The 16,053-nt window shown below is 37.4% G+C and overlaps 1 protein-coding gene across 2 annotated transcripts in view; it reads right to left on the bottom strand.

Annotated features, from left to right (window-relative positions):
• The window catches only part of NBEAL1 (neurobeachin like 1), a 203,934-nt gene that overhangs the window by 82,314 nt on the left and 105,567 nt on the right, over positions 1-16,053 (bottom strand). For both annotated transcript variants that reach the window (XM_062190098.1, XM_062190096.1), the window contains 8 exons: positions 15,048-15,216; positions 13,373-13,506; positions 12,766-12,925; positions 12,561-12,663; positions 9,931-10,087; positions 6,645-6,803; positions 5,052-5,211; positions 3,955-4,043 (listed from right to left, as the gene is read on the bottom strand). In XM_062190098.1, the coding sequence (XP_062046082.1) occupies positions 3,955-4,043; positions 5,052-5,211; positions 6,645-6,803; positions 9,931-10,087; positions 12,561-12,663; positions 12,766-12,925; positions 13,373-13,506; positions 15,048-15,216 (1,131 nt within the window). The remainder of the gene's footprint in view (positions 1-3,954; positions 4,044-5,051; positions 5,212-6,644; positions 6,804-9,930; positions 10,088-12,560; positions 12,664-12,765; positions 12,926-13,372; positions 13,507-15,047; positions 15,217-16,053) is intronic.

Below are 16,053 nucleotides of genomic sequence, written 5' to 3'. Positions count from 1 at the left end.
TTAGAAACATAGTGACAATTCCCTCACCTTCCCTCCTGCCCACACTCTGACCCTTCCTCCTCCTCCCTCTCACATTCCCACTCTTAATTTTTACAAGGATCTATTTTCAGTTTACTTAACGATCATATTATTAACCCTAAACTAAGTAAAAGAGTTCAACAAATAGTATGAAGAAGAAAAAAAAAAAACAAAAAACAAAAAACACTATTCCTCCATGGAAGGGACATGGGCTACAAACAATCATGGAATCTCAAAATGTCTGTTTCACTCCAATACATTACATTTCAGGTACTCTGTTAGTTACCTCAGATCAGGGAAAACATGTGATATCTGTCCCTTTGGCACTGGTTTATTTCACTAAGTATAATAGTTTCCAGTTGCACCCATCTTGTTGCAAAAGACAGGATTTTTTTTTTCTTTTTCTTTTTTTTACAGCTAAGCAGTACTCCATAGTGTATATATACCATAATTTCTTTATCCAGCCAACAGTTCACAGACATCTGGGTTGACTCCATATAGTAGCTATTGTGAATTGTGCTGCAATGAACATGGAGGTACAGATAACTCTTTCAGATACCGATTTCTTTTGGTTTGGGTAAATTCCCAGGAGTGGGATGGCTGGATCATATGGTAGATCTATATTCAGATTTCTGAGGTATCTCCATATGGAGGAATATTTTTGTCAGCTATTTTGTAAATGCAAGTTAGTTTGTTTTTGAGAGGGGGAGAAAGAGAAAGCTTCTTTCCTATGGCTCATTTTTTTCAAATGCCTGCAAATAACAGGTTGAAGCTAGGAGCTGGGAATACAATCCAGGTCTCCCATGTGAGTGGCTTGAACCCAAACACTTGAGACATGGCTGCTGCCTCCTAGGGTCTACATTAACAGAAAGCTGGACTCAAGAGATGGAGCCAGGAATTGAACATAAGTACTTTGATGTGGAAGGTGGGTGTCCTACCTGGCCATTTAATCACTAGGCCAAACACTTGCCTTAATGCAAGTTTTTTGTAGGTCTAGAAACATTTTTAAGAAGGACGGAGTCCCAGTTCATCTCATTTTTCAGATGTAAATGACTTTTTTTAAAGAGGTGACATAATTTGCTGTTATCTGTTTTTTGGTACAACCAGAAAATAGTGGGATACTGAATCAGGGGAGGTTTTGTCTGTTTTGGGTATCAGTGTAACTTTACATACACAGGGGTAGTTTTTACATCCAACAATTCAAAGCATTCTAAATGGCAATTTGGGGTCACAGTCATGCATATGTTATATCTTGAACATTTTCAATTACTTTTACTCCCATGATGTTGTTTAGTAGAATTGTTTCCTAAAGAAAATCACTTCTTGATTGCCATCCTGTCAGAATTGTGCACTCTGTAAACTAGAGCCAGGAATCAAACCAAGGCACACCTAAGTGGAATGTATGCGTTTTAACCACTAGGCAAATGCCTACTCCTCAATACTTTCTATGATCCCAGTAAATTTGTTTAGCAAATACCTTAGGATACCTACTATGTGCCAGGCACAGTTCTAGGAAATAGGGTTAGGGTCAGAAGAATGACTAGAAAACAGACGATACTTTGATAGAAACTGGCTATGCCAAGAATATTTTCCTGTCTCATTTTTTCTAAGGCAAAGTTTAGGATTAGTTTTGTAAAATATTTTTTTCAGTTAAGTCTGTATTGTAGAAAAACAAAAACTAAACCTTAATTCCAAAATACTGATATCAGCAAGATAGATGCCACTGCTTAGCTGGAATAAGTTGAAATTAAAGAACAGAGACTGACATGGCAATGTATGTGATCCATACTATTTAACTGATTCTAATGTTTTAAAAAATAAAAACAAGTGTTCCTTTTTTTCTTTTTTTTAAAAAGAGTTACTTTATTTATTTGAAAGGCAGTTACAAAGAGAGGGAGAGAAAGAGAGTGAGTGAGAGAGAGACAGACAGACAAAGGGAGATCTTTCATCCCCTGGTTCACTCCCCAAATGGCCGCAATGGCTATGGCTGGGCCAGACTACAGCCAGGAGCAAGGACCTTTTCCAGATCTCCCACATGGGTTCAGGGGCCCAAGCACTTGGGCCATCTTTCACTGCTTTCTGAGAAGCTTCATCAGGTAGCTGAATTGGAAGGGTAGCAGCCAGGTCTCGAATCTGTGCCCATATGGGATGATGGCACTGCAGATGGCAGCTTTACCCACTATGCCACAATGCTGGTCCCAGAAAACAAGTTTTTAAAAAACATCAGAAATTTAGTTAAGATCTTTAAGACATTTTTTCCAAAAAGCCATGTAGATGAAAAGAACTTTCTTGGGGTTTTGAATCTCTCTCTTTTTTTTTTTTTCTTGAGTATCTCTCTTAAGGCTCACAAGTTCTAACTCTGACAAGCTTCAAAGCAGGAGATAATGAATGTTGGTAAGAACTTAAGTGTGACAGCACGAATGTGGAAAGCAATGAGTCACAATGACATGCTGTTTGTCACTAATGTTATTTAACAGGAAGCTACCAGTACTCTAATGGTGCAGAATCCCATTTTTCCCTTCCAGATTAAGCTTTGCTTGGGAAGAAAAACTCAAAACAAAAAACAAAAAAAAAAAACCCACAACTTTTTATGATTTTATGACTTGGAAGGATTTCATTAAAAAGGACTTATTTTATGTGTTTGACACACATATGGGAGCTGTTTTAATCTAACTGCATGGAAAAGAACCTGTACAAGCTTCTTCAAACTGTCAAGGGTTGAGTATGTTAGGAAAAAAGTTAACATCACACAGTATATGGAAATGTATACTAGTACAGTTAAAGGACAATATTGTAAAATTTATCAAAATGTGAACACTGACACACCAACTATATTTCATGGAATATTCCCTACAGGGGTATTATTACAATTTGACAGAGAAATACATAAAACAATATTCTTAGTAGCAGTTTTTAACATGGAAAAAGAAGAATAACTCAAGTATCTATCAGTAAGTGCCCAGATAATGTTCTTTGTTTTCGGAGAGGCAGAGAGAGAGAGAACACACACCAGAGCCAGAGACAGTTCCTGTTCATTGGTTCACCTCCCCAAATGCCCAAAGGCCAGTGTCAAACCAGGCTGAACCCAGGAGCTGGGAACTCAATCCAGGTCTTCCATGTGGGCAACAGGGAAACAGCCATGTGGGCTATCACCTGTGGATTCCCATGGTGCACACTAGCAGGAAGCTGAAATCAGGTGGAGAGTACCAAGAATGGAACTCAGACATTCTGATACGGACACAGGTATTCCAATTAGTAGCTTGACTGTTAGGACAAACACCTGCCTCAGACTTACCAGACAACTATATAATAAAAACGATGCAGCCATTAAAGAGGAAAATACATACATATTTATATAGATAACTTATGTACATAATTTACATATATATTATTTATTTTGAACTGACAGAAAAATATCATGACATAATTAGAAGGTAAAACTGAAAAGAAAAGCAAGGGAGCAGATAAAATAATAGACAGGTCAGGGGTTAGCAGTGGAAGAGAGATATGATCACAGAGAGGCACACAGGTTAGTTAAAGGTTAAACATGTGCTAAAGACGTGGTTGGCAGAATCAAAAAAATTATAGAAAATTCTTTCTACAAAGTTCAGAAGATTCAGTAACTCTAAAATTCATACAAATTGGAAGTAATCATTGAAGATTTTATATAAACTATTCTTTGGTAATAAATTTCTTACTCTTGACAGAGAATATTTCCAGGGGGATGATGTAGGGCTATGAATAATAATTCACATGTGTATTTCTTGTGATTACATGAAGTTAATTCACTTCAAAAAGAAAATTATTTATAAAATTATGTCATTTATAAAATAAGAGAAATGAAAACTTGCACCTGCTGTAAACAACTCAATGCAAAAGTTACTTGCAGTATGATGATGACGCAACTGTTAACATGTGTCTGGGAAGTTTACTAACCTTTCTGCAGATGATCACTCTGACATTTAAATATGTTCTGTGAGACATATATACCACAGATAACAGGTCTTTGAAATTAATAAAGGAATCTATGGTGGGAAAAAGCAGAAAGTTAAAATTGTATTTCAAATATAAACAAAGAAAAAACTAGGTAGTAACTGTATAAATGCAGACACAATCATTTCATTGTAAAATAAAATTTACAGATATGCTCAAATTCCACAAGCGTTCCTAGTTAGCCCTAAATAACTGTTCTTTTCCCTTCACTGCCTGAACAAACTGCCATGGTATGCAGCAGCTTCTCTACTATTATTTACCTTTTCTATACATGTCTTATCAACAAGATTATAGATTACTCAAGACAAAAAACCTTATCCATGCCTCAAAGGTAAGTACTAAAAAATTTACATTAAAATCAGACACAAAAAATAATATCTGAAGTTAGTTTTTATTTTGCCTTTAAGAATTTAAGCTTCTTGGGGCCAGCACTGTAGTATAGCATGTAAAGCTGCTGCCTGCAGTGCTGGCATCCCATATGGGTGCAGGTTCGTGTCCTGGTTGCTCCACTTCCATAGCTCTCTGCTATGGCCTGCAAAAGCAATAGAAGATGGCCCAACTGCTTAGGCCCCTGCACCCACAAGGGAGACCCAGAGGAGGCTCCTGGCTCTTGGCTTTAGATCGGTGCAGCTCCGGCTGTTGCAGCCAACTGGGGAGTGAACCAGCAGATGGAAGACCCCTCTCTCTCTGCCTCTCCTTCTCTTTCTGTGTAACTCTGACTTTCAAATAAATAAATAAATCTTAAAAGAAAAAAAAAAGAATTTAAGCTCCCTAAAGAAAAAGAATCTTTTGCACATAGTGTGCCTAGTTTCCCTTTCTTGTTCTGTAAACTCAATTATTAACTTAATCTTTCAATCCACAAATGTTTATTGAGTAAGGCACTGTACCTTACTCCTGTACAAAACTACATGAGACACAGTTTCCAAGAAAGGCCCTTCTAAATCAAATCCTAGGTAGTTTAAAAAGCAGGAAAGGAGGGGGGAAAAACTTCCAGGAAAAAAAATTCTTAAATATATTAGTAATGTCAGCCTTAGTCATACCTGTATTTATGATTTGATTGGTGAGGTTTTTAATAAGAGAAGTATTAATGGGTGATTCATTAAGAAGGAGTCCCAATCCTGAATAGCCAACCTCTCTGAGTCGAATACGTTGCTTACTACGTTCGTAAACGTTTGTGCATTTCAACATCTGCTCCATAACCTAGTCACAACAAATAATACATTCATCTCAATATAAAAAAGTAAGAATAGTTTGTCACTTAAGTTAATCTTGAATACAATATTATTGTACGTTGGTCTGTACGGCATCATTTTATTCTTCAAGTATAAAAATACCTACAGCACAAATAGAGAGGAATATTTCATAATATATTATTGTGAAAAAATGGATTTAAGAATAAACTGGGCTGAATTGCATCTGTAATTGGATAATTATTGTTTCATATGTTAGTTGAAATACGGCAAATTGCAGAAATTAAAGTTTTCTTTCTTGAGGGCTAAGGTTTAATGAAAACAATCTAAGTACCTTGCAAAAGGAGTAAAGACATATCAAGAAACCTTTGGATTAACCCATTTATGTAACAGTTATCAAAGTAATTTTCAAAAACAAGGAAACATTTGTAAAACAACTCATTCACATGCTAAAATGAGGGACTGAATCAACCATCCTACGCTTCTGGAGGGGACATCAATATTTTATAAGTGTGATACTGCAAACCCCAGATAGGAAGGGTAAGCTTTACAGAATATCATAAACAATCCCTGGAAAGTCACTTTTTGGAGGAAAAAACACTGAACCTCCACAATGGAACTCTTCTGAGGGCAGCTTTTTTAAAGAGCAGCCACAGGTGTCATCTTCCTCAACACTAGAGAGAGATCAAGTCAGCCAATTTTTACCATACCTTTGTTTTCCAAAGTTTAGGGATTTTAAACTTAAAAATCTAAACACACCCCATAAATAGACTTTATGGTATAACTCTAATAATGTAAGAACAAACAACTGTCACTAGGCAATCAGCCATAACCAAAGAGAATAAATTAAGAAAAAAATGCATTTGCTCGTAGAAATATGATTGACTCTTTTACTTGTAGGAACAAAAAGGTAGAGTGGGTGTTTCAGCCAAAGTTCAAACTTTTAGATACTTTGAATAGCTCAATAAAATACATTCTACATCCTGTGATAAATTATTAATCTCTCTGGCTATAGTTTTCATCTGTAAAACAGGAATAATAGTGAACACTCATTTCATAAAGTTGTTGCAAAAATTAAGAAAAGCTAACATATGAAAGGTGCTTACTGCATGACACACAGTGAGTGCCATATAAGGTTAGCTCTTATTATTAACTGATAAAACGTCCTGAACTGCCACAGAGACTCACCAGAAGGTAAAAAGGAGATGAGAGGCTTCATATCGAGGATGGTACAAAAATGGGAGTGTTCCACTGAGATGATTTATCAAACTACTACACAATTTTTAAAATAGGCAAACATTAAAATGTCAAAATAAACTGAACAACATAAAATCAGAAATAGACATGAAAAAAGAACTCAGTTATAGAAAAGAATATGCTGAAAGTAAACTCATAAAATTATAAATGCTCCCAAATATAAAGATGCTCATGAACTGTTTGTACCTTAAAAATTATTTCTCGCAGTCTATCAGAGTACTTCTGATTTAAGAGCAAGGCGTAAAGGATATCAGCGTTTCCTGGTTCAAACAGCAGTAAGAAAAGCTGACCTCTAGTTGGGCTGGTTCGTAGGAGATTGAAGAGTACATCCAAAATTCCTAAGAGCTTTTGACATTAAACAACACAGAGCAAACAACCACACTCAAATATATTAGCATAATAAAGTCATAACCCACAAAAGTTACTTTACTAATTCCCATGTATTCTAGTATTTTTGCTTAACTGAACTCTGAGATGCCTTCTGAAACTATTCCTGCTTTTTCCCCACAAACATGCTTTTGGCTTATTCCACTTCCTTTTGTGTACCTTCTAACTATCCATATTAACCCACTGAAATTATAGGTACTCTGCTTTGTTTTTATGAAAAAGCTTCTCTCAGACTCATAGAATGGCAGATGTCCTAAACAGCACTCTGGCCTTAGAATCAGCCCCTTAAGGCATTCGGATCTGGCTGAAGAGCCCATGAGAGTATTTTAGGCATGGAAAGCCAAGACACTCTGGCCAAAAAAAAAAAAAGAGGACCTAAATGAAAGATCTCTGCGAGTGAGATTTCAGGAGAAAGAACAGGCCATCAAAGAAGGAGGTACCTTTCTCTGAAGGGAGGAGAGAACTTCCACTTTGACTATGACCCTATCAGAATAAGATCAAAGTCGGTGAACTCAAAAGGCTTCCACAGCCTTGGCAACTCATGACTAGAGCCTAGGGAGATTACTGATGCCATAAACAAGAGTGTCAAATTGTTAAGTCAACAGCAAGAGTCACTGTGTATTTACTCCTCATGTAGGATCTCTGTCCTTAATGTGTTGTCCAATGTGAATTAATGCTATAACTAGTACTGAAGCAGTATTTTATACTTTATGTTCTACGTGGGTGCAAACTGATGAAATCTTTATTTAATATATACTAAATCGATCTTCTGTATCTAAAGATAATTGAAAATGAATCTTGATGTGAATGGAATGGGAGGGGGAGCGGGAAATGGAAGGGTTGTGGGTGGGAGGGAAGTTATGGGGGGGGAAAAGCCATTGTAATCCATAAACTGTACTTTGGAAATTTATATTTACTAAATAAAAGTTTAAAAAAAAGAAAAAGAAAAAAAATAAAAGAAAAAGCTTATCTTTCAAAAATCCTTTCCTGGTCTCCTATGATAACCTGAAAACCTCATATAAAATGCTTCTATGGAAACCACATAGGACTTTCTATCTCTTACAGATATTATCATACTTTTTTTTGATTGATAGTTATTCGTAAACTTCTCTTGATCCCTACCCAATTAGGCTAAAAGTAAGAATAATTGTTTCATCATTGTATTACCTACAATCTCTAATATCATTCTGTGTATACAGTAAGTGCTTAACAAATAACATTTTAAAAATATCATTAGCAGTGAAATATACATACAGCTATCAAAAAAGAAGTTATCTATCATTCTAAATGATGAGAAACTTTTGAAGCAGGGCAACATTAAAGGAAAATACTCTAAGTTAACTCATCTATATAAGACCAATTATGTAGTCATATAACCACTGAGTATACAACTAGTACTAATTATAGAGAGCAAAATATTTTAGGCAACATAAATTAAGGCTGTGCAAAGCTATGGTGTTGAGACTGTTACACAGAAAGAGCTTAAAAGTAAGAGTAAATGCACTTGGATGTTAGTTCCAGGCTTACCAGTTGTTCGACTTTTTAAAGGCATACTATCTCTGAATATTTATTTCCAAAAGTATATTTGTGCTCCCATGTTTACTGCAGCTCAATCTACAATAGCTAAGATATAGAATTAACTCAGATGTCCATCAACTGATGACTGGATAAAGAAAATGCAGTATATATGCTTTACAGAATACTGCTCAGCCATAAAAAAGAATGAAATCCTGTCTTTTGCAACAAAATGGATGTAATTGGAAACTATTATGCTTAGTGAAATCAGCCAGGCCCAAAGAGACAAATAAATCATATGTGCTCTCTTATATTTAGTAGTTAATATAGAACATGAAAAATTGTAAAGGACATCTTGTGATTTTATTGTTGTGTTTAGCCCTTGAAGGAGGGAAGGAAGGAGGGAAGTTTCTATGGAACTGTGGTCTTTCTACTTTTTACTTATTGAATATTATGCTTAGTAGTGTGTTAAGCTTGTGATTATAGAGTAGACTGAAATGAAGTTTTTATAAAAATTAAAGAAAAAAAGGAAAGAAGGAGGTAGATTGAGGGAAGGAGAGAGAGGAACATAAGTATAATTATCTTCTTGGAATCTGCACCTATGAAATACAAGAAATCTGTTCTCATCATATTAATAAAATTTTTTTTTTAAAAAAAGTGTAAACGGGAAGAGTTAATTCCTGGTCTGTGTATCTAACATCAGTTTACCATGTGTACACTAGTCACCTGCAAGACTTGATTCAATAGTTGAATCAGAAGTATATCTGGATTTTTAACAAGCCCCCAGGTAAGGCTGGTCAGGGACCATACTTTGAGAACTAATGCCTTAAAGGTTATTTCTCAGGATTAAATGAGGTAATGAATGTAAAGCATTTTAAAAACAGACACACATTTATAATGTATGCAACATTTTTATGACCTATGCTATGTTAAAATTCATGTTCAATATCTACCTAGTGGGGACGGTGCTGTGGTGTAGCAGATAAAAGCCACTGCATGCAGTGCCGGCATCCCATATAGGCACTGGTTGGAGTCCCGGCTGCTCCACTTTCCATCCAACTCTCTGCTGTGGCCTGGGAAAGCAGTAGAAGATGACCCAAGTCCTTGGGCCCCTGCACTCACATGGGAGACCTGGAGGAAGCTCCTGGCTCCTAGCTTTGGATCGGCCCAGCTCCTGCCATTGCGGTCAATTGGGGAATGAACCAGCAGATGGAAGACCTTTCTCTCTGTCTCTCCCAAATAAAATTTTAAAAACAAATTCTACCTAGTAACTCTGAAGAGAGATAAACACTGCCATTGGATGTGAAAACAGACTTCAGAACTGCCAGGCAAAGACAGCTACTTCCACATTTTCCCTCTCCTAACTAGCTACAATATTGAATCATTCTGTCATCCTTTTTATTCAACTTTCAATTAGCAATTAAAATTTTTTAAATTATACAAGCATTGTGACACCATATATACTTTATTATTGAAATATTTAATTAAACAAACATGTATGTTTGTAAGAAGATGACATGGCAACCTAAATATTGAAAAGAAAAAAACAGTTTCTTCTCAGGCATAATACCTGCTCTTCTTCATTGGTGGCAGCTATGTAGCCTATGATACTTTGTATTTCCTCATGAGTTCCACCTCTACACAGAAAATATTTAATTAGTCCATACAAAGAAGTCCTTATTGTTCGAATATCATCAAGTGACAGCTCATTATATTTACAATTACTCCTGAAAGAGAAAACAAAGATGAAGAACTGAAATTTTAATATTTTGCCAGCAGAAGGGACCTAAAAGACACCCCTGACTAATGCAAATAAAGTTTGGTTCATAGATGGAAGCAGCTTTGTCAGACAGGACCTGCTTCTCAGGGTATGCAACAGTTACAGCATGGCACGTTATTGAAACGTGCTCTGCCCCCAGGAACTTTTGCTCAGCTAGCAGAACTGATTGCCTTAACCAGAGCTCTAGATCACACAAGGGATTTTTAAGGCATCTTCACTCTGCATGGAGACCTTAGTCTTCTGGTAAGGTAAGAAGAGCCAACCAGGCTCTATAAAAAACATCAAGTATAAAAGTGTGTGCTTGGTAAAAAAGGTTTAAAAAAAAAGAGTGTTGTTGGTAAAAAGGGCTAAAAAGGAAAGAGCTTTTTAAATAAGAAAAGGACATGGTTTGTAAAAATGACTTTATCCTGATGGCTAGTTTACTCTAGACTGAAATGAAAATGGTAAAATGTTTAAAGTAAGTTAAAGAGGGTGTGTGAAAGTCACAAAAGATTACTGCTCCAGGGGGTATCTGTGCCATGCTCCAGGAAGAATGTTGTCTCTGAGTCAATCAGACTGGACAGGTACAAACCCAAATTTGTACTTTTCCTGGACAATTCCAAACAGCTCCAGGGCCAGGCCAAGCAGGGCTGGGATTTCTGGCCTGAAATCTGGTCATGGAAATCCTGACTATTTCCTCTCCTTGGCCCAATAACGTCTGTAATCTTGCTGCTTCTCTTTGGACTGTGTGTTTTTAATGCCCTTGTTCCTTTTGTCTCTAACAGACTAAAGGCTGTCAAACTCCAAATGGTCATCAGACAAGGCTTCCAGCCCATTCCATTGGACGACCTGAGCAGCCCTCTGGACTGAGCAGGACAGTCTTTCCAAGGCCACTGTCACACGCCATAAGACAGATAGCAAGAGGAAATACCCAAATCTCCCTCGACGCCCACATGCCAGCTTTGAAGAAGTTACAGAAGACGGAACTCCATCCATAATCCCAAAAAGAATTTTGGGTATTCCTCTTGAGGGGAAAATGTTAGGTAGGAAGTCAGTTATGAGCTTATGTGTGTGTGACAGGCCTAAAGAGGAGACATCTATATGCATCTGCATCTCAAACACCCTGCTCCCTTCCTTTGTTTCAGACCTTCAAGAGAAGTTTTTCTATTTACATCCAAAAAGCCCTTTGTTCCAAGAGGAGCAGAGGTGGGGAAGCAAGACCCATCTCCTTAAAAACCCCCAGCCTCAACTGGACTCGGACAAATACTAATGATTTCTGTGTCCTAGTCTAAGAACAGAGGATATAATAGAAACAGGGGTTAAGGGTGATCCCTAAAATTTTAAGATTAAAATTGGTCAAAAACAAAAAGGGGGGAATGAAGGACTTCTGAAAATTTACCTGCTAAAAAAACTAGGAAGTGAACAACCCTGACAATGGTCACGCCATTTTAACTACCCCAGCACTATCTTAGGGAACTCTAGTAAAACATTTCCTGGAAATTGGGCCGAAACCATAAGTCAAGGGCAGGCAGCTGCGGTTTGAGATAACGACGCCAGATAAAGGCATGGGAAGCACCCAACCGCCCCTTATCTGTGGGTCCCGGCAGATGGCAAAAGTATGCAAGGTATTTTCTGCATGCCCCCACCCCATTGTCTTATTGAAACCCTGTAACCACGCTTTTTTTTTTTCTGCTTCTGTATCCCCTGCCCTGCTTGCTTAAGAAACCGACCGCACTACCCCCTTCCCTAGCCCCTTACCCAGTAACCATTAACATATCCAATGAAATTGTGACATGACTAGATATGCTAATGTTGTGGTTTTAAGCTTTAAATACCCTGTAAAGCTGATGTTCGGGGCCACTCTCTCTGCACTACACTAGAGGGTGCTGCTGAGACAGCCCATTTGCAAATGAAATAAACTTTCCTCTTGCCTTTGCAAAAAAAAATATATATATATTTTTGAATTTTTATAGAAAGAATTCATAGTTAAAAGAAAAATTTTTCCATGTAATTATTAGAATTCATGGCAACTTTAGTTTTTTTTCTTTCTAAAACTTAATCTGTTAAGAGGTAAGAGCTTCAATGACAAAAATGGACTATACAACACTGAATTACATAGCAGACATTTTAAATACTTTATACATAATGAATTCATTGAATTTAATCCTCAAAACAACCACAGGAAATCATAGTTTTATTATCTCCTTTTCACAGATGAGGAAATCCAACACAGAGAAACTGAATAATTTGCTTACCGCTACACAATTAATGACACCAGGATTCAAACACAATGTATGTGTATCCACTGTTCATTTTAACCTCTATAGTATCCTGTCTCTCTAAAGTTAAAAGATGTTAGAATTGCTAGTGAAGAAAAAATATAGATGTTCTAATCAAGTAGCAGACAGAAAATAAACTGAGAAGGAGCAAGAACACCATACCCGTAATAAATCCTAAGCGTATCCAGGAGAAACTGTACACCATACTTTTTTCGGAAAACTCTCCTGCTGTCTTTAATGATGGTTGAAAGATACTGTATATGACCTAAAATAGGAAGATCGCTCATAAATTACCTGTCTAAAGTGAAGTCACATAGGTCTTTATAAATTTCTAAAATACTATAACATTTTTTCAGTCTGCTCTCACCAATTCGAAAGGGAAAATCTCCACGGTTCCAAATGCGGAAATCAAAGAGCAAATATTGATACATTTGTTGCAGAAGCTGCGAATTTTTCTCTAGTGACACCTGTTCAATTAGCAATTGAACTGCCATCAATACATTAACATCCATCATGGTGCTTGGCACCTAAAACCAAAGAGGGTTACATAAACTTCAGTATCAGTAATCATCATTAAGCTATCTATAATTTCAAGTCAGAACATCTACTAAATGTAAAAATATAAAAATCTAGGTTAGATAAATATAAACTTAATTTTTAGCTTGTCTAATGTATCACTGGAACATATTTTCCCAATGTATTATTTCTAAATTATTATTTCTAAATTCTTATATTTCTAAAATATCCCAAATACCAAAGCTAATAAATAAGGTTATATGCCATTATATAAAATAATTGTAAAAAGTGATTCCAGAAGTTTCTGTAAGTTGCCTGTGAAATATATCATACCCATTAACATAACTTAAGATGTAAACTATAACCTTTACATATGTATCTATTTATTAGGAAAAAAAGATCCCAGCACTAACTCTAATTATAATCTAGTAAATCAACATCATATTAGATTGGTTCACCTTCTGAAGTAAGGTACCAAGAGTTGCAACACCATGGGAGTGAATCAAATTTTCTTGGTTGATAGGATGCCTCTGAATAAAGTGCTTCACAATCAAGATAAATGTCGCAACTAGATTCCTCTCTAGTCTTGACTCTGCAAGTGAGAATATGCAATTAAAAATCATAACTAAGACAACCACTTTTTTTTTTTAAAGATTTTACTTATTTATTTGAAAAGTAGAGTCACAGATAGTGAGAGAGACAGAGAGAAAGGTATTCCACCCACTGGATCACTCCCCAAACGGCCACAATGGCCAGAGCTTCTTCTGGGTCTCCTGCATGGGTACAAGGGCCCAAGAGCCTGGGCCATTCTTCCACTGCTTTCCCAGGCCATAGCAGAGGGCTGGATTGAAAGAGGACCAGCTAGGACTAGAATAAATGCACATATGAGAGGCTGGCACCACAGGTGGAAGATTAACCTAATGTGCCACAGTGCCGGCCCTAAGCCAATCACTTTCAAAAAAATTTTATGGCCGGCGTCGTGGCTCACTTGGCTAATCCTCCACCTGAGGTGCCGCCACACCAGGTTCTAGTCCCGGCTGGGCGCCAGATTCTGTCCCGGTTGCTCCTCTTCCAGGCCAGTTCTCTGCTGTGGCCCGGGAGTGCAGTGGAGGATGGCCCAGGTCCTTGGGCCTTGCACCCACATGGGAGACCAGGAGAAGCACCTGGCTCCTGGCTTCGGACCGGCGCAATGCACTGGCTGTAGCAGCCATTGGGTGGGGTGAACCAACGGAAGGAAGACCTTTCTCTGTCTCTCTCTCTCTCTCTCACTGTCTAACTCTGCCTGTCAAAAAAATAATGATAAAAATTTTTTATTATTATATTTATTTGAAAAGAAGAGAGAGAGAGAGAGACAAATCTCCAATCTGTTATTCACTTTCTAAATGACCACAGCAGCTAGGGCAGGGCCACACTGAAACTAGGAGGCAGGAATTCGAGAGAGAGAGAGAGAGAGAGAGAGAGAGAGAGAGAGAGAGAGAGAAATCTCCAATCTGTTATTCACTCTCTAAATGACCACAACAGCTAGGGTTGGGCCACGCTGAAACTAGGAGGCAGGAATTCAATCCAGGTCTCCATGTGGGTGACAAGGACCCAACTACCACCTAAGCCACCACCTGCTGGTTCCCAGAGTGCACATTAGGAGGAAGCTGGCATCAGGAATGGAACTAAGACTCAAACCCAGAACTCCAATATGGAATACAGGCAACCCAAGCAGCATGTGAACTACTATTGCAAATGCCCACCCTATTAATCACCTTTATATCACATTTGTCTGTATCACAATACATACTGTAACAAAGAAGAAATCTGGTTCACTAGTTTGCTGTCTTATACAGTGGACTCAGAAAAAACATCAATTGCATACTGCATAATTATATGTACATGTAAAATATTTTCTCTACCCCAGATTAACAATGTGGTCATATTTCCACTAAGAGTATAAGCTAAGGATACTCAACAGTAAAATCAACATCTTTGGTTTTTTGACCAAAGTATTATAATAAACTTACTGAACTGTACTGTAAGATTAGGGAAAGCTGCTATACCTCCAAATGCTTGTAAGACATTTTAATCTATTTTCCAATTAATTCTCAAATGTTCAATGACAATTTTGTTTTAATTTCATCCTCATACCTGATGCCTTTGTGGAGGTCAACACCAGCCGATCTTCTTCTACAGCTGTTACCAATTCAGGAACTGCTGCTTCATTCAATCCCCCAGGAATCAGTCCCTCATTAAAGTGGCTGATTTGTTCCAACAGAGGAAAGAGTACATTTAATCCACCTATGCAGTTTATGATATCCTAAAAAGAAAGTTATAATTTTTTAATTTTATAAAACAGGGACAATTTTGCCACTTAATATCTACACAGCATGTAGGAAGTTATAATTTGCTAAACCTGCAGGCAATGTCTAGATAGCCCAAGCAGAAGGAATGTTTGTGTGAGAAGATGCTTTAAAGAGCAGTGTCAGAGGCCACTATTTGTTTTCCAAACTTTAGGGATCCCAAACAAAGGCGATCCAAACATAACTCCATGAAAAGACTTAAAATATAATTCTAACAATGTAGAGCAAAACAACCATCATCAGATAATAAGGCCTAACAAACAGGAGAATAAATCATGAAAAAAATGCATTTCCTGGTAGAAATATGTTTGGGAGCCAGTGTGGTGGCATAGCAGATAAAGCCGCTGCCTGCAGTGCAGGCATCCCATATGGGCGCTGGTTGGAGTCCCGGCTGCTCCACTTCCAATCCAGCTCTCTTTATGGCCCAGGGAAGCAGTGGAGGATGGCCCAAGTCCTTGGGCCCCAGCACTCTCCTGGGAGACCCGGAAGAAGCTCCTGGCTCCTGGCTTTGGTTTCCGTTGTGGCCAGTTGGGGAGTGGACCAGCAGATGGAGGTCTCTGCCTCTCCTGCTCTGTGTAACTCTTTCAAATAAATAAATAAATAAATCTTAAGGAAAAAAAAAGATATGAGGCCTAATATGTGTGGTCTAATATGTGTTTTTTAAAAAAAGAAATATGTTTGATTCTTCTAGTTTTAGTTAACAAAAAGGTGAGGTAGGTGGCTTCAGTCAATGTTCAGTGTTTAGGATAGCTTCATGAAATATTTTCTATATCCTTTGATAAATTAATTATCTC

This window comes from Lepus europaeus, chromosome 1 (assembly GCF_033115175.1).
Source record: "Lepus europaeus isolate LE1 chromosome 1, mLepTim1.pri, whole genome shotgun sequence".
Classification (NCBI taxonomy): domain Eukaryota; kingdom Metazoa; phylum Chordata; class Mammalia; order Lagomorpha; family Leporidae; genus Lepus; species Lepus europaeus.
Note: the sequence above shows the minus strand (reverse complement) of the source record. Positions and strands in the feature narration are given on the sequence as shown.